The 26,209-nt window shown below is 35.8% G+C and overlaps 1 protein-coding gene across 2 annotated transcripts; it reads left to right on the plus strand.

Moving 5' to 3' along the window:
- The first annotated feature begins 349 nt into the window (after window positions 1–349).
- Window positions 350–25,850, plus strand: SNAPC1 (small nuclear RNA activating complex polypeptide 1). 2 transcript variants are annotated; one of them, XM_077909546.1, is made up of 10 exons: window positions 350–564; window positions 3,115–3,274; window positions 3,425–3,565; window positions 4,315–4,419; window positions 9,050–9,208; window positions 11,555–11,623; window positions 12,352–12,414; window positions 15,532–15,682; window positions 21,689–21,787; window positions 24,511–25,850. In XM_077909546.1, the coding sequence occupies exons 1-10, from the start codon at window positions 437–439 to the stop codon at window positions 24,561–24,563; spliced, it is 1,128 nt and encodes a 375-aa protein (XP_077765672.1). In that variant the 5' UTR covers window positions 350–436; the 3' UTR covers window positions 24,564–25,850. The 2 variants fall into 2 exon arrangements, with proteins under 2 accessions (XP_077765672.1, XP_077765673.1); XM_077909547.1 differs by lacking the exon at window positions 9,050–9,208.
- Window positions 25,851–26,209: the final 359 nt, after the last annotated feature.

Genomic DNA, 26,209 nt, shown 5'->3' on the forward strand with positions numbered 1-26,209 from the left:
GAGAAGCTAAGAGGTAAAAGCTGACTTCTGTCATAGTGGGGTCACCTTAAAGGAAAGGGATAGTGAGAGTAAAGCCAATTTGCACAAGCTAGCCTAATGCAGACCTAAAATCCTTCTTGGGCTCACAAGACACTTGAGATCAAAACCTCTTCAATGAAGTTTAAAGGAGTGACCTTAGGTCTCTCTGTTAAGGAGAGCAGAGTAAGCAAAAAAAAAAAAAAAAGGGGGGGGGCGGGGGGGCGGAAACAGGCCCCCACGCATGCGCAGTAAGCAAAACCACGTTTCGCACGCGACCGGGTGGAGGCGGAGCTAACGAGGCCGGATAATACGTCACGGAGCGTAAGTGCGTCCTGTTGTAGGGGGCGGGACGTCCGGTTGCGGTTTCCTCGGCGACATCCGCGGGTTAGTTCGCTTCGGGCCTGCGGGCTTCGCAGGCATGGGGGCGTCTCCCGGCCTGCAAACGGACTGCGAGGCGCTGCTCAGCCGCTTCCAGGAGACGGATAGCGTGCGATTCGAGGACTTCACGGAGCTCTGGAGGAGTATGAAGTTCGGGACCATCTTCTGGTGCGTGTTTCTAGTCCGCCGCCCGCCTCTCTCCCAGGTGGGAGGCGGCGTAGGACGCCACTTTGTTCTCCGAGGCATCGCTGGATCCGGGAAGGGCTGAGAAAGGCGGCAGTGTCCGAATGCTGCCGCCAGCCCCGCCGGGCCTCATTCCTGGGCACTTGGATTGGTTTCGACTGCATCGTTTTGCGGCTTCTTGACGAGTTTGTACTTCTGCGTGGCCGCCTTTCGAAACCCTTCCCTCCATCTCCTGCCTCACCGTGGCCTAAGCCCCTCCTCATTTGCCCTCTTCCACTGTTGTTCCCTAGAACCCCATGTTTAAAAACAAACACCTAAGTAAGAACAAATCCCAGCACGACTGAATTCATGTCTCACAGAATAACGAAAGTTGTCTTTCTAAAGTACAAATGAGATCCAGTCACTCCCCCTGCGTACCACTCCAGTGATTTCCAGTGCCCTTAGGGTAAAGAAAGCTCAGATTCCCTAATACGCCTGACGGGCCTCGGTTCGTCTCTGCAGCTTTATCTGCCATTCGCCTCCATGCACTCACTTGCTCCATTCTGCCTGTGGCCCTTTTTGGCGTTTCCAAAGCCTGGAACTTTCCCCCAGCTCCTGCCTGTCCACCTTTTTCTTCACTCAGATTTAAGCTCAAGTGACAGTTCTTTAGGGAAGCCTTCCTTTGCCCTTCTAGGGTAAGGTAAGTAAGGCGTTCATACTCTGTTTTTCCTAGAGCACTCTGTTTATCTCTTGACTTACTACAGGTTATTGTGTGTTAAGTTCAGATTACTGAGCCCCACTGAATTTTTTTTTATTTTTTTTTTTAGATTGTATTTATTCATGAGAGACACAGAGAGGCGGGCTCCATGCAGGGAGCCTGACATGGGACTCCCATCTCGGGTCTCCAGGGTCACACCCTGGGCTGAAGGCGGCGCTAAACCGCTGAGCCACCCGGGCTGCCCCTGATTGTCAGTCACAGTCCACAGAGTAACTTCTTTGGTCAAGTTACTTGCCTGAGCTTCTATATCTGTAGAATGGAGATAGTGATAATACTTCATATCATAGTTCTGAGGATTAAATGAGATAAAATATGTTGAGGGCACTCTAAATGCTCCATAAATACTCATCATTATTATTACTGCTTTAAAATTTTCCCTTCACTAGATAGAGCTCTGTGAGGACAGTGACTGGATGAATTTAGTATCCTTTAGCATAATATATATGATATTGGAAAAGCTAAATAATTGGCTGAATGAGTCCTTGTGATTAAAACTCTGTTTTCCTGGATAAAAAATGAAAGTTTTCTTTTTTTTTCCTCAATGTAATAATTACTTACGTAGTTTGTCCATTGCATGATTTGGAGGATAGAGAGCTATTTGTTGTATAGTCAATGAAAGGAAAGGAACTACTTTTTTTTAAGAGTTTATTTTTTTATGAGAGAAGGAGAGCATGAGCTGGGGACAGGGAGAACTGCTGATGAACGGGGAGCCCGATGTGGGGCCCTGTCTCAGGACCCCAGGATCATGACCTGAGCGGAAGGCAGACCCTTCACCGACTGACTGAGCCACCCAAGTGCCCTGGAAAGGAACTAACTTTTTAATGGCTACTAAATGTAATGTGTTTATAGCTTAATGTATTTAATTCATAGAACAACTCTGAAAAGCAAGTATATAATTATCCTTGTTTTATAGATGGGGAAATTGAGGCTTAAGGAGGTTAAGTCCATGATCATAAACCTAGTAGGTGGTAGAGCAGATAATGAAACCTGTTATGTCTGCTGGTACCCAAAACCCATGGTCTTTAAGTGCATCTCCCTTGAAAAGTGGCAGTTAAGGAAAATTTTGCTGGAGTTACCTCAATATTTAGCTAATGGGAAAAACTAGAAATGAGAAAAAGGTAGGGACTACTTGGGAATAGTGATGTTATTTAGAAATTGCTTTGGTTGCTAAAACTACAGTAAGTATTGTGTATTTTTTTTTAGTATATTTATTATTTGAATAGCCCAGGCTTTGGGAGTATAGGGGTGTCTGCTTTCCTACCCTGTTCTTTCTTTTCTTTGGTGAGCTTTACCCAGCAGAATTGGGAGGAGGGCATGGGTTACGTTGTATTGTGGTTTTCTAACTTTTTCATCTAGGTGTCTCAAGGACAAATGAGGTGTAGTGTGAATCCCTGAGAGCATTGGGGAAAATCTCCGTTATATATTAAAATGCATGTAATTTTTGTATTTTATTCTGTATTATAACCATGATTATTTTAATATTTTAAATGCTTAAAATTCTTAACCAGGAATAATTTGTGACCCCTCCCTTTTTGCTCCCCAATTCAGCAAGTAAAATTGATGCTTTAGGAATATGCATCTTGTTTACCTAGTGTATGCCTGTGCCTCAGGATAATAAGCACAGCAGAAAATTAGGTCTTTGTGCTTGATCATGAAAGGATCAGATGAAGGATACCCACCCCTTCAGTTTCTAGCAGCTGCTAGAATATACCTCTTTTAAATTTTGTTCATTACGTATTTACTTAAGAGTCATAATATATTTTCTCTTTGTTTTCTAGTGGTAGAATGAGAAATTTAGAAAAGAACATGTTTACAAAAGAAGCATTAGCTTTGGCTTGGCAATATTTTTTACCTCCATACACCTTCCAGATCAGAGTTGGTGCTTTGTATCTGCTATATGGATTATATAACACCCAACTGTGTCAACCAAAACAAAAGGTAATACTTGTTTTCCCTCAGCAAAACAGGAAATTGGTAAAGTGTTTTTATAACAAACTGATATTAATAGGAATGCCAGTGTTTCAAAATTATAATATATTTGTGAAAAAAGATTTACCTTTAATAACAACGTTTTTACTCTTGTTGCAGATTAGAGTTGCCCTAAAGGATTGGGATGAAGTTTTAAAATTTCAGCAAGATTTGATAAATGCACAACATTTTGATGCAGCTTATATTTTTAGGAAACTACGACTAGACAAAGCATTTCATTTTACGGCAATGCCCAAATTGGTATGTTATCTAAAATAGATTGTTTTTCAAAATGAGAGATTATGCTTCATTGTTCATAAAGTACCTCAGTCTCCATATATTGGAAAAGATATTATGTAATTTCCAATACTTGTAGAAAATTTCTTAAAAATAGGAGAAAATGATTTCTGATTACTTTTTTTTTTTTTTGAAAACAAAAATTCAGTCTCCTTTTCAATGCAGTGTTTTTTTAAATGCTGTCTATTAAATTGTTAGAAAAGGAAATTAGTTTTGGCATCTGCCATTTGCTTATTTCTTTATTCAGAGAACAGGTTACTGAAAGAGGACCAAGGAATTTTAATATTAGTTGGTGAAAAGTTGAAACTTCCACTAATAAAATATATTTCTTCAATCATGACAGTTGAGACACTAGATTGAAAGAGCACTAGGTCCTAAGTCTGGTTCTGACATCAGCTGGCAAATCATGTAACTTGTCTGAAGATCATATGAATTTATAAGTACATGGCATGGCATCTTAAAAGTTGTTTTATTTATTTATTTTTTTAAGATTTTATTTATTTACTCATGAGAGACAGAGACATAGGCAAAGGAAGAAGCAGGCTCCATGCAGGAAGCCTAATGTGGGACTTGATCCCGGGACCCCAGGATCATGCCCTGGGCTGAGAGCAGGCACCAAACCACTGAGCCATCCAGGGATCCTCTTAAAAGTTGTTTTAAAAGTCTAATAGTTTTTGAAAATAGTTATCTGAGAAATATTCATTATCATATAGCTATCATATAGGATGAAGAAGAAAATTCAACGAGCTGAAGTTACAGAAGAATTTAAGGACCCAAATGATCGTGTAATGAAACTTATCACTTCTGATGTATTAGAGGTAAATTTGTTTTTTTTTGCCCATCAAATATTAGAAAAAAATTGTTTTATTTTTAACTATATATTGAAGTTGTACCTTCATCTGTGGGATACTGGAATTTTTTCCAATGAATTTAACCAATCAGAGAATGCTTATTGTTATTCCAAAGTATCAGAAATAATATACCCTAAATATATGAAAATTTATGGAATAAATCTTGAACCTCAGAAGCAAAAAGATGTAGAAGACTGTAATTGGACTCAGGATATTTAGATTCAAATACTGAAACCACCATTTTTATTTGACTTTAGATAGGCCATAAAACAAGAATTAAAGGGACTTTATTTTTATTTTTATTTTTTAACATTATGTATTCATTTCCTATTCCTTTTTATAATGTCTATTTAAAAACCCATTGAGAGCAATAAGGCTATTCCTTTTTTTTTTTTTTTTTTTTAGATTTTATTTATTTATTCATGAGAGACACAGAGAGAGAGAGAGAGAAAGGCAGAGACATAGGCAGAGGGAGAAGCAGGCTCCATGCAGGCAGCCTGACGTGGGACTCCATCCTGAGGCTCCAGGATCAGGCCCTGGGCTAAAGGCAGCACTAAACCACCCGGGCTGCCCCAATGTTGCTATTCCTTTTTTTTTTTAAGATTTTTAAAAATTTATTTATTCATGATAGAGAGAGAGGCAGAGACACAGGCAGAGGGAAAAGCAGGCTCCATGCCAGGAGCCCGACATGGGACTCGATTCCGGGACCCCAGAATCGCGCCCTGGGCCAAAGGCAGGCGCTAAACCGCTGAGCCACCCAGGGATCCTCTAATGATGCTATTCTAATAAAAATTTAAAGTCAAGAATTATGGATAAGAGGCACAGTCATAAAGTAGCTTTACCAACTAATGTATTTTGGTATTTTATTTCAGTTGTTTAGTATTGAGAAAAAAATCTTTCACAGGGATCAGTAGTAAGACTCACAGAATTTTACATGCATAGAAAAGCACTGCCCTGAAAAACAAAACCCACTACAGGACTACAGCCTTAGTAATCCATGATATATTAACATTTCAAAAGAATGGATTCATTCATATATATAAAGAGTGGGAAAAAAAAAAAAAAGTGAGAGTTCTCATGAGAGAGTGAGTCTAACCAGATGGGAGCCTTGGTCAGATTTTTTAATCTCTTTGAGCCTTAGTTTCCCTGTCTTTAATATTAGGATTACCATCCTCATTTCATCCAATTATGAAAATTGAAACTGAATTATGCCTGAGTAATGCTGAGGATGGCATGTGGCACATAGTAGACTCCTGATAAGTGTTACTCCTTTTTTTCCCTCAACTATTCAATCTTCCTATATCAGGAGTAAAAGAGGGATCAGATCTTTGATTTGCTCAAATGTTTCTCTGTGTTGTAGATGCTACCATATTCTGATAGCTTCAGCCTGTCAGATATCACATCTGATTTGTAATTAAGGTAGTAAATCAATTTTTTAAAAAAACTTATTTGAGAGAGAGAGGGAATGAGTGTATGTGTGAGAGCTGGGGAAGAGGCAGAGGGAGAAAGAAACTCAAGCAGACTCCCTGCTGAATGTGGAGCAGGATAAGGGGCTCAGTCTCAGGACCCATGAGATCATGACTTGAACTGAAATCAATAGACGTTTAACCAACTGAGCCACTGAGGTGCCCCAGCAAATTGATTTTTGAAAGTACTCTGGGTGTGTTTTGTAAAATAACTATTTTAAAGCAAGAATTGTTAATTTGGAATCCATGGATGACCTTCAGATGGTCCATGTATCCTTTTTTCCCCTACGTTGTATAATAAACTGTCATACATATGGACACTTGGTTAGGTTGAGATATCATAACTGTCTTCAGATTCTCAAAGGTGTTCATGCCCCCTGCCCCAAAATATAGGAATTACTGCATTAGAAGGAAGCTATTTTGCAGGAGCTTAATAAGATGTTTTGTGTAGATTATTTTATTCCTTATAATATCCCTGCCAAATAGTTGTTTTAAGCAATTTTTAATTATTTGTTAAACTTCAAATTTTTATTTAGGTTTAGGGTAAGGAGTCAGTTAGGAGAGGTTGTTTGGAAGGAGGAGGAGGAGAAGGGTTCTTGCTGTAGAGGAGGTGGGCAGGTCTGGGATGGAAGCCCAGGGGAAAGACTAGCATTGAGCAGGAGAAGCCTGATTCCTTTCAAACTTGAGGAAAGAAGGTGAAAATGGATTCATATGATTAGTTGTGAAGAAGAGAAGTAGAAGGCAAACAGATCTAATAGTCTGAACTTTAAGAGAGGGCCATTGGGAGTTCAAGGAATTGAGAATAGAGAGTTTGGAATAGTTATTGGGAAAAACAGAAGGTTTGGGGATACCAGAAAGAATTTGCCAGGAAGTACTGAGGTTAACCATAAAAAGAGAGAGGCAGAGGATGTTTTAGAACAGCAAGATGTTGCATTATTCTTATTCCTATTCTTCTAATGAAAAGGAGGATTTGAATCCAATTGGTTGTAATTTTTGGTCATGGACTAATAGGGTGGTAGAATGTTAACTTTTTCCAACACACCTTCTTAAACGTGCTTTTTGATTTTAAGTTCTTTTACTCTTAAGAATTAAAGGTTCTGAAGCTGTTGAATTAAAGGTTCCTCTGTTTAAAAAAAAAAAATTGTTTATGTCAGCAAATAGGTATGGAAGATTTTAGAGAACAGAGCTGAGGTGATGCACAATGGCATATCCTATAGGGTGATTGAGGAAGAGGGTCAGAAGTGCCAAGCTAGGAGCTTCTGTATAAAGTCATCTTGACTTTATCTAGGGTTTTTGGCTTGCCACTGATCTGCTTTGAGAGCCTTATCCCTCAATACCTCAGTTGACTGTCCTGTCCTAGCATAGTCTTTGACCCATTCTTACTATTAATCCTTACATTTAATACTTCTCTACTTTCCTTCTATTGCCTGCAAATGCTATTAAGTTTGCCTGTCAGTGACCTGTATTTTTGTCCTCATTCTGCCACTTCTAGTTTTGTGGTTAAAAGGAATAATAAAATGAAAAGAATAGGACCAGAACTTGATTTTTGTTGAATCACTATATTGTACAGCTGAAACTAATATGTTAACTATAATGGAATTTTTTTAAATGAAATTAATATAACTGTATGTTAATTATAATGGAATTTTTAAAAAAGTATATGGGGAAAAAGAAACTTTTGACTATTAATTTTAACTCTGCTACTTAAATATGACCTTGAACTAGTCATTTCATTTCTGAGTCTTTCTTTATACAATTATAATGATGGCTGTTATATGTTGAGTTTTCAGCATGTTCAGGAACTATGTTAGATGCTTTATGTTGTTATCTTAACTGATAGTAACCCTGTAAAGGAGGTAGTATTTTCCTAATTTTAAAAACAAGGAAACTGAGGTTCAGAGAAGTTAAGTAATTTGCACGCTGCAAGGTGTAGACTAGATTTGACTGTCCAAGGCTGTAAAGCTCTGAAGTTCATTGTTTTATTTCTTAATCCTTTACCTTTGTATAGTGCTTTACATTTTATAGAACACTCCCACTTGTAAAAGCTCACTTGATACTTTGATAGTGGATTAGATGGCATCGCTTAATTTTGTACAGATGTGGAATATGATTCTCAGATTGAGGTATTTGCTCAAAGCTACAGTCTGGCAAGTGACAGAACTCAGGCTCAAAACCAGGTCCAGCGTAGTGATCTTTTCCCTATATTCTTCTGCATGTACTATATGGGATATAGTGCACTATAAGCTGTAAAAAGTTAGAGGCTCCCCATGTCTAGATACTGTTCTCCTTTGAATATCATGCATATGTGAGTATTCACCACTATCCAGCAGTTTCTGATTGCTTGAACAGATAGATATCTTGTCAATTCCATCAAAACCTACTGGAAATGAATGGAGTAGCCTAACTAGGGATGATTCAGATGTTGGAGAGATCATCTATGATGGAAGTGTCAGTAGTTCTCTGCTGGTCTTTGCGCTAAGGCTCAATACTGGTTTTATCTGTTTTCCAAAGTCTGCCTATAATGTGTTATCTTTCTCCTTACCTCATAGACCTACCCATTTGGCTGGAGGTTTCTGGGGAATAAATGTCTAAGTGATAAGTGATTCCTCAAATATTGTTACACATTGCCTTCTATTTCTTTTAATCCCGGATCTTACTAGTGAAAAAATGATGAAGCTTATAAGCACATAGGCTTTGAGATTTGTGAAAGTCAGCACATCTCGGTGGAAGATTGGGTGAGAGTCATTACATAGGAATTTATGGCTGAAAATAAAGAATTGTTAAATATCCTTGAAATGATAATATAAAATTTAGAAAAATACAGTCTTGGTTGTCATTAGTGATATTTAATGATGTTATACTGTAAGTAAGTTTTGTTATGTCCTATCTTTTCCCCATCTCTCTCCATACAGTGTATATTAATGTTTGTTGAGTTAAATTCAGTGAGTCATTATCTCTGGAAAGCAGCTTCTTCATTAATAAAGTTGTACTATTTTGGCTGCGTGATTATATTATTTTCAATATATTATAGCATGTTATTCCTATCAACTTAGTCATTTTATTTTGAGTTGGTTTCGCCTTTAAGTTTCTCCTCAAAAATTGAAATAAAAGACTCATCTTTTTACTTTTAGGAAATGCTGAATGTTCATGATCATTATCAGAACATGAAACATATAATTTCAGGTGATAAATCCAATCCTGACAAAGCCCTCAGCTTGATAAAGGATGATTTTTTTGACAATATTAAGAACATAGTTTTGGAGCATCAGCAGTGGCACAAAGATAGAAAGGTATGTGACCGCTTGTTTGATGCCTCACCATGTATTCACCTGGTACATTCATGGCTGGACATAAGTGAAGAAGTTGAGATGCAGCTTAGTTCAGTGCCTACGTTCTTCTGGAGTTAAGATTTCAAGGGCTTTATTTTCCTAGCTATGGTGTTGCCAGATGTTATTTAACCATACAAACAGATTTCGTATGTAATTATATAGTGAAACAGTTATTAATAACAATTCTATAATACATGTTAAATAATACATTGTATATACAAATACACTGTATATATGTATATATATATACACACACATACACTATATGTTTATATATAATATTGGTGTAACTATAGAGGAATAAGTAATTGTGGTTTTCCAGAGCTTGCACACTGGCAGTCTTTGGGCCAGATCCTACACACAGGTGTGGTTTATTTGACACAATGTTGATCCTAACATTGTTTTATTTTTTAATTTTTAATTTTTTAAGATTTTATTTATTTGAGAGAGAGAGCATCCGCACCCAAAAGTGGGGGGAGTGGCAGAGGGAGAGGGAGAAGCAGGCTGCCCGCTGACCTGGGAGCCCGAAGAGATTGATCCCAGGACCGTGAGATCATGTCCTGAGCTGAAGACAGACACTTAACTGACTGAACCACCACCTAGGCACCCCTAACATTGTTTTAAAAAGTTGAATTAATCACTAGCATTTAAATTTTTATGGACTTCACTTAAAATTTCAGACATCCAACTTCTCTTCTCTAAAACTTCTCTTCAGTGGTTTGGGGGCACCTGGGTAGCTCAGTCAGTTAAATGTCCAACTCTTGATTTTGGCTCAGGTCATGCATGATCTCAGGGTTGTGAGATTGAGCCTTCTGTTGGGCTCTAGGCTCAGCACAGAGTTTGCTTGAGATTCTTTCCCTCTCCTTCTGCCACTGTCCCCATTTCCCCAGTTCACATGCTCTTTCTCTTTCTAAAATAAATACATAAATCTAAAAAATTTTTTTTTAAAGTCAGTGGTTTGGTAACACAGGTCCCATTTTTCTGCATGGCAGCATATGCTAGCCCTGAGTGGTGGCTTCTTCCATTGTGGTAGGACATGCTCTACCTGCCTCGGTTTATCCATTTATAAACCTCATCAACATAAATCTTCAATTTAGTTTTCTGATCCAAAAACTGATGCTGGAGCTGCCCATATTCCACAGTAACCTTTTCATGTAGGGAAACTTTCTTACTCTGGAAACCTTAGGGCCAGCCTTGCTAACTTTAACTTTGAAACCACTACTCCATCTTATTTTAGGAAATCCTTTTAGGAAAAAATTAATGTAGTATATAAGCAAGTTCTGATGACTTACTGTGTGTCTGGTATTGTGTTAATATTTTCACAAATGCTAGATCCATATTATTATTTTATATATTGTCTTTCAGAAAGATTGGCTGCCAGCTTTTGGCTTTTCATTGTATAAAGGGAGCTGGCTTAAAAAAATGAAGGGAGCTGGCTCAAAACTTAATTTTACAAAAGATGAAGAAAGTGATGAGATTACAGTCTTGGGAAGAAGAAAATAATTTGCTTGCTCTACCCATATTTATTTTAATGAGAGAGCACATTTTAGAATGTCTGAATATTTTGTTATAAATGGGTTACACAAATGACCTAGGCTATTCATGTAAAACTCTATTATATTATCTTTTAGTACTTTTATAGTACTTCTTTTTATATTACTCTCTTTTAATAAACTCTAGTTAGCATTACTAAGACTTCTGAAAACCTGAAGGAAAGGAGAATAAAAGTTTTTTTTTTTTTTTTTTTTTTTAAAGATTTTATTTATTGCGGCAGCCCCTGTGGCTCAGCGGTTTAGCACTGCCTTAACCCCGGGGCATGATCCTGGAAACCCCAGGATCGAGTCCTGCATCAGGCTTCCTACAGGGAGCTTGCTTCTTCCTCTGCCTGTGTCTCTGCCTCTCTCTCTCTCTGTGTGTCTCTCATGAATAAATAAATAAAATCCTTTAAAGGAGCCTGATGTGGAACTCGATCCCAGGACCCCAGGATCACAACCTGAACCAAAGGCAGATACTCAATCACTGAGCCACCCAGGTACCTCTTAAACCAGTTTTCTTACTGCTATATGAAATGCATGTTTTCCTTCATTAGGAGGATTTAGGCATTTTATTGATAAATTTTAGAACTATTTTGAAACCTAACCGTGATATTAATGTCAGGTGGTGAACCATGCTGTAATAATGTGAAATGATCTTTTAGTTTTGCAATAATTGAAAGTAAATGATTCTCATTGCTATGAAATGATTTGCAATTGATTTTTAGTGAATTCGAATTATAAATGTGCATATATAACTTTTTTGTTCTTTTAGAATCCACCCTTAAAATCAAAAGTTAAAGATGGAGAAGAAAAGAGAGAAGGAAATTCGCAAGAATCAGAGGTCAGAAAAATTCACTATATGATTGTTTACAGGGGAGTATTTGGGTTAGCTTCTTTCATTTTACATGTGGCTGTGATTCTATATACAAGTATCATGACCCTTGGTCACTTTTGTAACAATTATCTGAGACAGTTCTGAAACATCAGTTCTCTGAAGAATTAGTCTGTTTTTTTTTTTTTTTTTTTTTTTTTTACTAGAAACCCTGTGAAAGACACATCAAGTGTAGATTGGGAGTGAGGATGCTAAGTGTTTCTACAGGGAAAGGGAAGCATAATGGTGGAAGGTGCTCTCAGTCCATACACAGACAGAGCAGGGTGTTTGCTAAATGTCTTTCCTTCCTGTCTGACTTTGAACCAGTATGGAGCTCTAGCTACAGTTAGTGCTTCCTGCCTCCAGAGTTTTCATCCATCTTGGTGGATGAGACAAGGAGCCATCTTAGGACATAGGCAGATGAGGGGGGAATGGCCTGATCACCAAGGGTTTCATTCATAGTCTCCTTAAATCCTGAATAACAGCAGTCAGTAGCCACGGGGATGGTATTGTGAACCCGCTATGAGAATGTAGTGTGCATGTATGTCTTTGGCCAATGTGTCCAATAAATGCTAATTTCTTTGACCCTACCTTTTGTCTCAGATCTCATTTCTGGTAACAAATACTGGGGAATCTGTAATTTCTTTTAAGGTTTATGTGTGTTGACTTTTTCCCCTTCCCGTTTCTTTTTTATCCAGAGATGTGAAAGGGCAGAATCCTTAGCAAGAATAAAATCAAAGGCCTTTTCAGTTGTGGTTCAGGTAAGTTATTTTGTTAGTAAGGTCATTTAGGAATTGACTTGATGCTTTTTTGACATTATTTTTAATCACAGTAATACATGTACATGGTTTAAAAAGTCTAATACTGTTATAGAGCTTATATTACCCGGCAGTCTCCTGTTCCACCACTTCCACCCCTGTATTCCTAATCCATCTTCAACTTTTTCTCTTTTAGTTGTCTTTTCTGGTCTTTACCTGGAATTTTGATACTGTTGCTTTTTATTGTCTTCCAGCTTTTAGTATTATTTATTTATTTATTTAAGATTTTATTTTATTTATTTATTCATGAGAGAGAGAGAGAGAGAGAGAGAGAGAGGCAAAGGCACAGGCAGAGGGAGAAGCAGGCTCCACGCAGGGAGCCCGATGCGGGACTCCATCCCGGGCCTCCAGGATCACGCCCTGGGTGGAAGGTGGTGCTAAACTGCTGAGCCACCCAGGGATCCCCACTTTTAGTATTCTTGATTGTGAAAGGTTTTAGGATTTTCTATCCCTTGAGTTTTGAAATTTCATGATAGTGTAATTTGGTATGGGTCTTTTTCTCCATCATTCTTGGCTCTCATGGCAGGCATCCATTTGATCTGATAGCCTTCAGTTCTGAGGATTTTTTTTTTTTAATAAATAATTGCTTTGATAGTATTTGCTGCATTTTTTTGCTCCTTCTCTTGAATTTTTATTTTCTTATTTTTCTTTTCTGTTTTCAATCTCTGTTCTTAGGGAGATTGCTTAAACTTTATCTTCTGAATCATATTGGATTTTTAATTTTTTTTATTGCTAAGGGTTTTTTTTTTTTTTTTTTCTTTCCTTCTCTGAATCTTTTCTTTAAAAAAATGTATTTTGGTGGGCACTTGGATGGTTCAGTGGTTGAGTGTCTGTCTTCGGCTCTCATCATGATCTCAGCATCCTGAGATTGAGTCCCACATCGGGCTCCCTGCATGGAGCCTGCTTCTCCCTCTGCCTGTGTCTCTGCCTCTCATGAATAAATAAATAAAAGCTTTTAAAAAAATGTATTTTTTGATGTAATATCTTTATCTTTTATCTCCTTGAGGATGTTCATTACAGTGTTTTGTAGATTACCCCTTTTCCTCCAGAGTTCCTGTTTTTATTTTTGATCTCTTTCATTTTGGTGGCATTTTTAAAATGTTTGAAGAGCCTCAGATCATATTTAAGAGTGGTCATGTGGAGATAAGACTTTTTAACATCAGTATTTCTTTTTGTTGGATCTTGTCATTTTTACCAGACAGCAACCTTCCATTCCCTTGTCGGGAGGAGGGAAGGGTAAGTAAGCCCAGCTACCAATATTTTGGGAGCCTACAGAGAAAATCAAGAGGTATACCATTCCTTATGCAGGTTTCACTTAACTTCCCTATTATCAGGAAAGGCTGGCTGGCACCTTCTCTGGGTTAGCCTCTCCAGAGAGCAAGCCCCCCAGTTTTCTTTTTTTTTTTTTTTTTTTAAATTTATTTATTCATAGAGACACAGAGAGAGGCAGAGACATAGGCAAAGGGAGAAGCAGGCCCCATGCAGAGAGCCTGACATGGGACTGGATCCCAGGTCTCCAGGATCACGCCCTGGGCTGCAGGCGGCGCTAAACCGCTGCGCCACCAGGGCTACCCCAAGCCTCCAGTTTTCTATAGGAGGTCAGTTGACTTTGGGAAATGGGACGCTATTGATTTTGTAGATTTTCAGCATATCTCTGATTTTTAGACCCATTTCTGATGACTCTCATTTCTGATCCACTTGGATTAACTTGCTTTATAGTAACTTTCCTGGTACAGGCAATTAGATTTTAGAGTTCTTGATTCTGTTAGGTCAGCTATCGTTCACTGTTCCTACTACTAAATTTTTTTTAGCAGCTGTGTTGTTTTCTATTATCTTGTTTTGTGAGTTTATTCATTTTTATTTTCTTACACTCATTTTAGTGGGATTTCAGGAGGAAGCACTGATAAATTTATGTATTTAATCCCATATTTTTTCTTGGATTATTTTCATGAGTATAAGAGTGTCTTTATCCTGTGGAAATTACTATCATTTTCTAGTTGTAGAAATGAGAAGGAATAAATAAAAAAATTAAAAATGATTATAGGTTAGTTAAGTACTACATATTTGCTATCCCACAGTAAATTGAGTACAAAATATTGAATGAAAGCCCTAAGGATAATAAATTAATTAATCCAAATTGTTTTAAACCAGAACTGTTCCATGGTATATAGTACTAATTAATGTTTAATGTGTATCTTAAGATATAAAATACTTTTTAAAAGTTATTAAAGAATTAAATTGTAATTCCCACAAAGTGTTATAAGAGTGTGTCATAGCATAGCTGCAGGTTTTTTCTTTATTGAGGTACAATTAACATAATGAGTAATAATTTTAAATATCTGTTAATACCTGGACTGTGTATGTCACATTAGCTGAAAACTCCTATAAGGACTCTGCTTAAGCAAATAATAGAATTCATTGATAAAACTGAAATGTCCTTGCGCTGTCCCTCAATTTCTAACTCTTATGTTGCTTTCACTCTCTTCATGTGTTGTGTCTGACAGCCAGCTTTGCACATTCCCAGCTCTAGGTTTTTAGAAAGGAAGAATTTTCCTTCCTAATAGCTAGACAGAATTTTAAAATTGAGCTGTGATAGAGCTCACATGCCCACTCCTGAACAAATCAGTGGCTGTGGTGATGTGAAACTTCTGACTAGATCAGTGGCATATACCTGGAGCCAGGCATAAAGTAGTTCCACTCACCACACATGGTGGTAACTAGGAACATAAATGTTATTAGAATAAAGGGAGGATAGGATATTAGGCAGTAAGAAACCATACTCATCCTTTACACCTGTTTCCCAACCATGCAACTACAACTATGTTTTAACCCAACAACCATATTTTTTACCCAGTTTGAGTAGATGATGACAGCTGCAGGGAGCCTTTCCTGTTGTAACAATAAAAGAGTATATTTATGCACCAAGTATTAAGCCAGTATAATGGTGGAATACTTTATGACTTATTTTTCCTCCTCTTTGTATATTTTGCCTTTTCCTAAATTGGTCAGTTGGATTCATTTTGTGATTCATTGTGGTTAATTGGATTTCTAACTCTTAAGGCATCCAAGTCAAGAAGGCATCGTCAAGTCAAACTTGACTCTTCTGACTCTGATTCTGCATCTGGTCAAGGACAAATCAAAGCAACTAGGAAAAAAAGAAACAAAGAAACATTGAAATCAGAAGGAAGGAAGATGCCTTCCAGAAACAGAGGTAACTTTTTAGTCTTTTGAGACTGCATGAGAGATAATGGATCTTGTTTACAACCTCTTCTCACCGAGTTTTCTTTATTAAAAGGGGTTAGGTACTTGTTTGAGAACTTTGTGAAATTTAACATAAAAAATAAATTTTCTTAGATTCTTAGAAACTGACTGCTTTAAGGGACCCCAGGAGTTGACATATTCATCATTTCAAAGATGATGAAATTTAGGTCCACACAAATTAACTAACTTGTCCAAAAATGAAATAGCTAGTTGTAGAATCATTCTAGAATTATCCAGGGCATACTTTATTAGTACTTTTTATGTGTGAATTAAACTTATGTGTAGAATTAGGTATAAGTAATACATTCTATTAACTATATACTCTATATAAACTATATTACCCTTTAGCTGTACTAATTTTCCTTTAAAATAGTGTGTTTATAAAATTAACCTTGGTATTTGATTCTTAAAGAAATGACTATATATTTCAATAGTTTAATTTTTAACAAATTACACAAGTAATATATATTCACCAGACATAAAGTTGGAATCTAATTAGCAGGCTCAGGAGTAAAAAACATTGGAAACATTAGGAAAAATTTAATGCTTGATACAAAACACACTCCCAGCTACTACAGTAGTATATAAAGATATATTATGGCTTTTCAACAATGTTTTCTTTCCTATATTGAGACAGTGGAAGGAGAATTGAAGTTAAATACCTTTAACATAGTCCAGATATGATGAAGTTCGGTAAGAGTTGCTTGAAGTATACTGAAAATTCAAAGGAGATACCATATTTGTTAAGGACAATCAGGAAATACTTCAAAAGCAGAATTTCTTAGTTCTTTTTTTTTTTAAAGATTTTATTTATTTATTCATGATAGATACACAGAGAGAGGCAGAGACACAGGCAGAGGGAGAGGGAAAGAAGCAGGCTCCATGCAGGGAGTTGGATGCGGGACTCAATCCCAGGTCTCCAGGATCACACCCTGGCCAAAGGCGGCAGCAAACCGCTGGGCCACTGGGGCTGCCCTCTTAGTTCTTTTTACAAGATTAGCAGATATTGGGAAGAAAACTGTTAGACCAATCTCACATAAGTATTACTGAAAAAAACTTGTGTTATATATTTTGAAAGAATCCCAGATATAAAACAATTTGATGAATGCATTTTGTTCCAGGATGCAGGGATGGTACAATTAGGAATTTATCAATATAATTTGTCATACAAATAAGCTAAAGGGGAAAATGTGAATTCATTTTAATAGTTACCCAAGAAGACATTTGATAAAATCTAGCATCCGTTCTTAATTAAAAAAAGAATCCTTTAGATTAGGGGGTCAGCAGACCTATTGTAGATAGCCAGAGAGTAAATATTTTCGGCTTCATGGGCCATATGATTTCTGTCAAAATTACTCAACTCTGCTATTGTAAAGCAGAGGTACTTTATGCTCTAAAACAGTGCAAAATAGCTTCAAAGCTGTTTGCAGCACATATAATAATGTTAACATTTCTAATTTTAGGGAAGCTCTTATAAATTAGTAAGAAAAAAAGGCCACCACCCAGTGTAAAAACTCTTTGGCAGGCAATTCACAAAGTGCAGTCAACATGCATATGAAGAGATTTTTAATCTCAAAAGTTAAAGGAATGTAAATTAAAACATGATTTTTATATAATTTATTAGCTTGGCAAAGAATTAGGATAAGTGAATACCCACTGATAGAGTGTAAAGAGGTAAAATCTGAATTTAAGTGGGAGTATAAATTGGCACATCCTTTTTAGACAGCAATTTGGAATCATCTGTCAAAATTTTAAAGGTATGTGCCTTTTAATATAGCAATTCAATTTTGAGGAATTTATTCTTTACAAGTAACAAAAACACACACGATATTTATTGCAGGATTGTTTGAAATGGCAAAGAACAAGTCAAATATATAACATCGAAAAATTGGGTACATAAAATTGTCAGCCCATACAAATGGGTATTTTGCAGTTATTAAAAAGCTAGAGAAAGTTTTATATATAGTGACATGAAAATAGATCCAAAATATACCAATGTATTACTTAGTGTATTACTTAGATTGCATTTCTGTTTATAAAAATATCTTAAGGGGTGTCTGGGTGGCTCAGTTGGTTGAGTGTCCAGCTCTTGGTTTTGTCTTGGGTCATGATTTCAGGGTCATGGGGTCCAGTCCCCTGTTGGGCTCTCTGAGCTCAACAAGGAGTCTACTTGTCCCACTCCCTCCCACTCTGTCCTGTCCCTCCCCCCTGCTTGCACACACATACTCTCATATACATACATACATAAAATCTTTTAAGAAATACATATGTAGACATAAACATAATGTTTATCATTAAATCTAAAAGCATATTAATAGTGGTTAATTCTTAGGATGGGATCATGAGAAATTTCCAAGCCCATGAATTTCTGTAATGTTGTGAATTTTTTGTGATAACTGTATGTTACTTTAGAAATGAGGAAAAAAATCCAAAGTTTTTTTATTTTAATATAATTAAAAATACTTTCACAGACTTTAGACAAATAGAGGGATTGGCATGAAAAAAGCAGGGTAGTTGGAAGTATAGTGACTCCCTTCTGCTTGAGAGTATAAAGGATGTGTTGAGGAGCTACTGTTAATGTAGAAAAATATGTCGAGGATTGTATTTCGACCAGCCCTGAGATGTGGAACCATTAAATTTTGGTAGGCAGAGGGGAGTCATTGAGAATTCTGAGCAAGAAAGTGGTATGATCAGTTTTCTTAGAAAAAAATCAGTCGGGAGTAGTGTGGTTAGGTAGGTGGGGATAAACTGAAAACAGGAACACTAAGTAAAAGGCTGTTTAGGAGTAATGAGTATCTGGCTAGGTGGTTGTAGGAATTGACAAAGAAGAGTGACAAATATGAGAGCCAATGTATATTACCAAATGTAGATGCCAACGTAGCTATATGTAACCAAATATAGAGGCTGGTGGAGAGGGACAGGATAAGGATGCTTAATGCCTAAGCAACTGAGGGAATGTTGGTGCCTTTGACAGAAATAAGGATCACAGGATGAAGACTTCATTTGGGGTAGAATTTGCCCAAGTTTGCCTTTCCAGGTCCAATTCCTGTAATAGTTGTCTGGCACATAAATAAGTGCTTAGTGTAGTGATTGGATTTACTTAAGTTTGTTTTGTTTTGTTTTTAACCTAGGTCTGTATTATTTAAGCTTCAGCTGTATGTGTTCCTCATTCCTAGACTATACACATTTCTGGAAGTACATCAGTAATAGTAATGTTGATATGATGGTGAAGAGAGTAGCAGCTGTTATTTCTGTCACACTTAATATCTGCCATGCTTTTTTTTTTTTTACATGTTCAAGGTTACCTAGCTAATAAATGGAGCTGAGACTCAAATAGCAGTGTGTCTGAATCCAAGCCTGAATCTTTAACTGCTATACTTGCTGTCCCTCAGGTAACTGGAAATGTGAGTCTGGAGCTCAAATTAGACATGCAATTAGTATATTGTATTCCAGCTGCATGTCTAGTAATCATTTGTTACTAGAGATTGAGCAATAGTCTATTAGTTATAATTGTATCCTACTCTGTTAGCTTTGAGCATAGTAAAACTAAGTGCCTGATACCCTCTAGGGAGTTAGTTTTGTAATAATTTAGGTTAATGATTTAAATGTCAAAATTTACTTTTTAGAAGTTTAATTATTCTGGTTAATATCTCTCTAAAACATTCTTCTCTATATATTACTTATTTTCTACCATGTGCGTTTATCATTTTTATAATTAGAAAAATGTTTAAATGTATTTTATTTTCTCCTATTTTCTAGAACAGTATATCCTAAACATAATTTAATTTTCTCTTTATGAATCAGGGTTATCATCATAAGCATATTATGTTACTAGGTTTTATAATGCAGTGATCGTATCAAGAAATATCTTGTGTGGAGAAGTGTATACTTATGGCTTCATGCTGCAGTACTTTGTCAGTTTTTAGGTTTTACTTTTTAAAAAGTTTTTTCTGTTACATTTATCATGGTAGGTGTCTTCTTTCGGTTCTCGTTGTAGCTTATAGCAATTTTTTTTGTCCTTTTGCACCTTAACTGTAATGGTTTCAGAAACTGGTTGGCCCTTCATTTCACTTTTATGTAAAATGAATGTAATCAGGTTCTAGATAAAGGCTTGAACATACTGGTAACTAAAGTTCATGAACCTTATTTAATATGTGGACTTTGAGATAAACATCTGAAGTTTTGTGTGTTTGCTTGGGTTTCTGGCTGCAAAATAGATGGGTGAAGCACTATATTTGTTTTTAAGAGCTCTTAGAAAACACTGATTTTTATTTTATTTTTATTTATTTATTATTTTTAAAGATTTTATTTATTCATGAGAGACAGAGAGAGAGAGAGAGGCGGAGACACAGGCAGAGGGAGAAGCAGGTTCCGTGCAGGGAGCCCGATGTGGGACTCGATCCTGCGTCCCCAGGATCAGGCCCTGGGCTGAAGGCGGCGCTAAACCACTGAGCCACCCAGGCTGCCCTGATTTTTATTTTTTTAAACAATATAGAAATCCATCTCTTAAAACGTGATTATTCATCATGTGACTAAATAAGGCTTGTTTCTCAACTCTCCCTGTTAACTCAAAAATCCTTACCTTGATGTGGTTAGATAGATTCTATGAGGTTGTAAATGTGGAGTTAGGGAAAAATCATTAATAATGGGTATGGATGGACATGGCTAAAAGTTAACTTGGGTAGATTGTACTAATTTTGTGAACTGAAAAACTTTACAGGTTCAAGTATTAAAAAATAGGTTCAAGTATTAAAAAAATGTAATTAGATGTAGAAAGAGATTTCCTAAAACATTATCGATCATCTTAAAAATCGTGTAAGTTATTGTAGTTAGTATTTATGATTTGCAAGTAAAGGTAAAATTCTACTTTAATGATTTAATGGGAAACTAGTATTATTTTAAGTTTGAATTATGTTTACGTGGAAGCTTATTGCTACAATTTATTCAACTCCACCTTAGAGCAATCTGTATTTATTCCATAAACTCCATATTCCGTTAAGAATCTCATCGTGTATGTGTTCAGAGCAGAAAATTTTAAACTTATTTTCATTTAATTTCTTGCCTACTGTGCTGACAGGAATGTATTAATGTGTGCTAAATGAAATACTGTGGTATAAAATCGTTGAACCCATATTTAATCATTTAATAAACATTTATTCAGGCCCTACTGTATGCCAGGCACTTTTCTAAGTGTTAGGGATACATTGACTGAAACCAAAGTCTGTCTTTGTGAAATTTATATTCTAGTGGGAAGAGGGAGACCATAGAGAAAAAAGATTAACATGTAATAATAGATCAGGTGGTAAAAATATTGTGGAGAAGCATAAGGCAGCATGAGGAATGAAAATATATGTGGGCGTTACTGTTGAGACCTGAAAGTTATGTGCTAAATGAGACCTGATAAGACAATTGTATTTGATCAATTTGGTTAGGATATTTCATCGGGCACCAGAAGGTTGATGTAGAAAAATACTTTGGAAAATGGTAAGTCAGTGGCAAATTATGACTGGAGAAATCTATCTTGTGGAGCACATGTAGTGAGAAAAGAAAGTATACATTCAAAAACAAGGCTATTACCTTTAAAATTACATTTGTGATTAGTTAATTAAGGTGAATTAAGACACATGATTATTCTCTGTTGTCTGCAGATACAACCCGTGATGTGTGTGATAAAGCTTGAGTAAAATATTCATGTTTGGATAATTTCATTTTTTCTCTTTTCCTCCATTTTCTTTACTTTAATGGAAGAATTAGATTTTTTTTCAAAGCATAGGTACAAATATAATAATACTTAAAAATAGATACTTATTTTAAAATGCATATTTCTCTTTACCATTATAATTTTAGCTTTTAGTTTAATTTTTATGTTCTTGCAATAATGCCATTATTTGTGTAAAAATTTTTCAAGATTAATCTTTTTGTTTTTATATGAACTCATTTTCCCAACTATTTCCAGATGACATGCAGAATGTACATAAAGAAGATAAATCATTGAGGCTGAGTATGCCTGTAATTACAGAAGAGGAAGAGGACAATGAAAGTTTTAGTGAACCAGGTACAGATGAAATTTTGTCAAACTACTAATGGAAAGTTATGCTTGTAGAGTGAGGTTTAGAACTTTTGAAGAGCATGATGGTTGGCTGTGTGTTCTCGTGATGCTTTTTTCTTTGACACATTGGAGAATTTTAGTATTCAACATGACACTTAAAAGTAAATGTTAATACAATAAGTAAATGGAAAGGAGAAGTAATGGTCAGTTGAGGTGAGAAGGGAAGGCTAGATAAAATACCATTATTAGTATGTGAACACACCTCATCCTGAGGATGTCTGGAATGTGTTCGTAACAAAGGGTTCACAAAATACAAATTTCTGGATATAACTTTAAGAAGATTTTATTGTTAAAAAAACAGTTATTTAGGGATCCCTGGGTGGCGCAGCGGTTTGGCGCCTGCCTTTGGCCCAGGGTGCGATCCTGGAGACCCGGGATCGAATCCCACATCGGGCTCCCGGTGCATGGAGCCTGCTTCTCCTTCTGCCTATGTCTCTGTCTCTCTCTCTCTCTCTGTGTGACTATCATAAATAAATAAAAATAAAAAAAAAAAAAACCAAAAAAAACCAGTTATTTAAAAAATAGTTATTTCAAATTTGAATATAAAATTTTCACCTATAGAATGATGATCATAACTAAATAGTTGTAAATTGCATGATGTAAATTAAAATGACTTTATCTGGTAGTGTTATAGTTTTCATAATTTGTAGTGTTTATTAAACAAGCTTAATTAATATTGTCTCTAGTAATAATTAGAGTATTACAGAGAATAAGTTATATTTAGCAGGCTAGGCTTGATAATTGGTAATCCATCAATGATAATGAATATGTGTTAAGAATAATGCCTAATGACTTTTTTTCATTTTGGCTTTATATTTATTTAGGCATTTACTGAGTGCCTATTGTGTTTCAAACACTTAGCTATGTACAGGGCTGTAAAGATACATACTACTGGAAAAAAAAAGATACATACTACTGGAATTTTAGAACCATTTTATTTTGATCACAGTTATGGATCTGAGCACAGTGACTGGCCCACAGGGACTTATATACATATTGTTGAATGAATCAGATCAGTCTGTCCCTTCAAGGACCTTAGAGTTTAGTTAGGGAGAAAAACCAACCCAGTTCATTATGGTAGGGAGAAGCAGGGTGTTACAGAACTATATAGACAAAGAATAGAAGTATATAAAAAAAGAATAGACACTTACAAGGGAATATTTGTTCCTTTAGAAATGTGAGTGCCTCTGTGATTTGTTTATTAGTATAAGATACTCCTTAGTCTTATGATGAGTTTCAGATTGTAGTTTCTTTCCAGTCTTGATTGGTGGATTTTCTTGTGAGCAGTTAAACTATATATACATACCTTTAAGGCTCTTTGCAAGTCCCATTTAAAGTCTGTCAGTTTGTGATTTTTAAAAATTTGGTTAAATTATAATTTAATTAATGTACATAATTGAATTCAAATAATTTAATAATATTATAGGAAATCACAGTCTTCCGACTCTGGCTTCCATTTCTTTCTTAATCACTTTGACTCTTTATTATTTTGGTATTTACCTCTGTGTCTCAAAAAAACCATGTATTTTGTCACTTATTTATGTTTTAGTTCTGTGGATTATCTCTTGACTTTACAGTGAGGAAGGCAAGGGTGTAGTTCTCTTTAATACATTCTTCATCTCCCACTTGAGACACATGTATACTTCTCAGGCCCCGGCCTTCCAGTATAATTATTTTAGTTATATTAGTATTCTGCATTTACAAAACATTATTGACAACAGAGCCCTGTAATCTACTATTATTCTTCCTTAATGTGTACATTTGTTTTCCCTAGAGACTGATAACTTTTTGCCTTACTAATTTATTTTTTCTGTAGACTTAACACTAATTTATCCTCAAACTCTTCCTCGATTGAGTAAATCTCCTATTGGGATATTCAAATACAAGGTGAATTTTGTCATTTTCATCTTTTAAAAGAGTCTCTGGCTGACCTCCGACCTGCTTTACTGGATGGTTTGCTCTCTTGGCCTGCTCCACTCCATCCTGGTCACTGCTGTCTTCTAGGAATCTAGAAGATTCCTGGAATCTCTTTTTCTTCTTACTTGTTTTTCCTTTTTCTTCTTTGTCTTTTCTTGTTCCTTTTCCTATCACTCCTCTTTTGTTTTTCTTTGATGGGGAATATTTTATTTCTTTACATCTTTCATAATTTTCATGTTGTATTATCTTACTATTTTTTTTTGTTTTGAATGATTTGTAATTTTTAAGTTCACAACTGTTTTTAGATAAACACGTATTTGGATGTTGGTTGTTGGTTATGGCATCCATTGTCATAGCCAAAAAGATGTATGGTACTAGTGGTTTGGGTTACGTTTTCAGGTTTAACTGAAATGAAATTCAAATCTTAATTACTCTCATTGCATTAGTCTGTATACCTTCCGATCTGGCACACTGGGTCTATGCTAGCTGTAGGAAGAGAATATCCATATGAAACCACTTCAGAGTAGCTTATTATTAAATAGGATTTAGGAAGAAAGAATAGGATCTACAGTAGTAAGTAGTAAGTTTTCAACTGCAGTTATCATTTTGAAGAAAAGAATGTATATGTTAGGTTTAGGATTTCTTGTTGGAATTTTGTTGTGAGAACATTCCAATTAAACAGCTCTGTAGTTTAAATGTATGTTACCAGTTATTTTTTAGAACTGACAGACTTCTTAATTTTATGTCTTTAGAGTTCACTGCACCCAAGAGGAAAAGAAAATACAGAACAAAGAACCTGGTATAGAATTCTTAATGTTGACCTTTCTGACAGAAGAAGAGATTTATATTTTGTATATTGAACAGGAAGACTGCTGGTATTAAAAATAATTCTTCTTGGAAACTGTAGGTTATTTCTTTGAAATGGCAATACTGTAACATAGGTCTAGATTTATAAAGAAACAAAAAATCAGAAACAAGTATTTACTTCAGGATTTAGTTTTAACATTTCCTTTTATGATGCATAAATGGAAATAAAATTTGGATTTAGAATGTAATAGAAATAATCCTGTTATTTGCAGGTTATTGCCATTTCCTGTAACTTTTTGTGATGTTATACTTAGAACAGTTTTGATAATACTATTTAAAGTATATATTCTTAAGGTAGTAATGTTTATGACATGCAAGTGTCTAATTACGTTTACAGTCTGATCATGGACTTGTTTGTTGTATATTAACCATTTTATATATTGTATGGTTAAGTGCAATATAATTTTTGCTTTATTTGCTCTATTTTTGAACATATGGTTAATAACATGATTAATATTTAGGAAGCCCAGTTTCTACTTCTGCAATCAATAAGTATTCTTTGGTGCTTGTTTTAAAGCTCCCTTTGGCCTACATTTACGTATGTATATATAGATATATGTATGCATGTGTCCATATGTATACATATATGATTAGTTCAGTACATTTTTAAAGTACATTTAAATACTAATTATTTCTTTAAGATAAAGTACATTTAAATATTATTTCTTTAAAAAAATTTTTAAAGATCTATTTATTTTTAGAGAGAGCACATGTGTACATGTGCATGCATGTGCAGTGGCTGAGGGAGGAAGAATCCTAAAGCAGACTCGCTGCCAATCAGGAAAGCCCCATGCAGGGCTCAGTCCCATGACCCTGAGATCATGACCTGAGCTGAAATCAAGAGTTGGCTAGGTAACCAACCGAGCTAGCCAGGTACCCCTAAATACTAATAATTTCTAATAAAACCTTAAAGATTAGTAGTGTAAATTCCAGAATGTGTCTATGGTACAGAATAGATGGTACAGAAAAAAATTTCTGTAGCTTTGTGGATGTGCCTCTGTTAATTTCTCATTTAAGACATATGGAAATCACTTAAGTGATGTTTGAATTGTTCCTAATAGCAGCCAACCTCCATACCATGTGGTTGGCTCAGCCTGTCCTACAGTTGATTATACTCCATGTTGTTTTCCAGCATTGTATATTCAGGAATTTGGCAAATGTCCTGTGAGTGAAAATGTGTGTTATCTATAATCCTTTAAAATAAAAATACTAATGCTACCCCAAATGAACTTTCATTTATTAGAATCTGTGCTATCACATTAACTACCAAACAGAATTATTTCCCCTGATTTCAGATGTCTCTGGTAGTGGATGGTGTAGTTTTTATAACGTGGACATTGAACAGAGCTTCAGGGTTGTAAACATTCTAGTTTTGGGGCACTTGGAGGTATGATTGGCCTCTTGTGTACGAGTTTATTGGCTAGAACTTGTCTGATCATTAACATTTACAAACATTTTACAGCTAACACAGTGAGTTGCCGTCTGTTTTTTCATAATAGTACTTAAACAAAAGACAAAGTACCATTTCACTTGTACGATGAAGAAATTCTATCTTAAGATGGTAAGTGCCTTGCCCACATTCAC

This window comes from Canis aureus, chromosome 9 (assembly GCF_053574225.1).
Source record: "Canis aureus isolate CA01 chromosome 9, VMU_Caureus_v.1.0, whole genome shotgun sequence".
Taxonomy (NCBI): domain Eukaryota; kingdom Metazoa; phylum Chordata; class Mammalia; order Carnivora; family Canidae; genus Canis; species Canis aureus.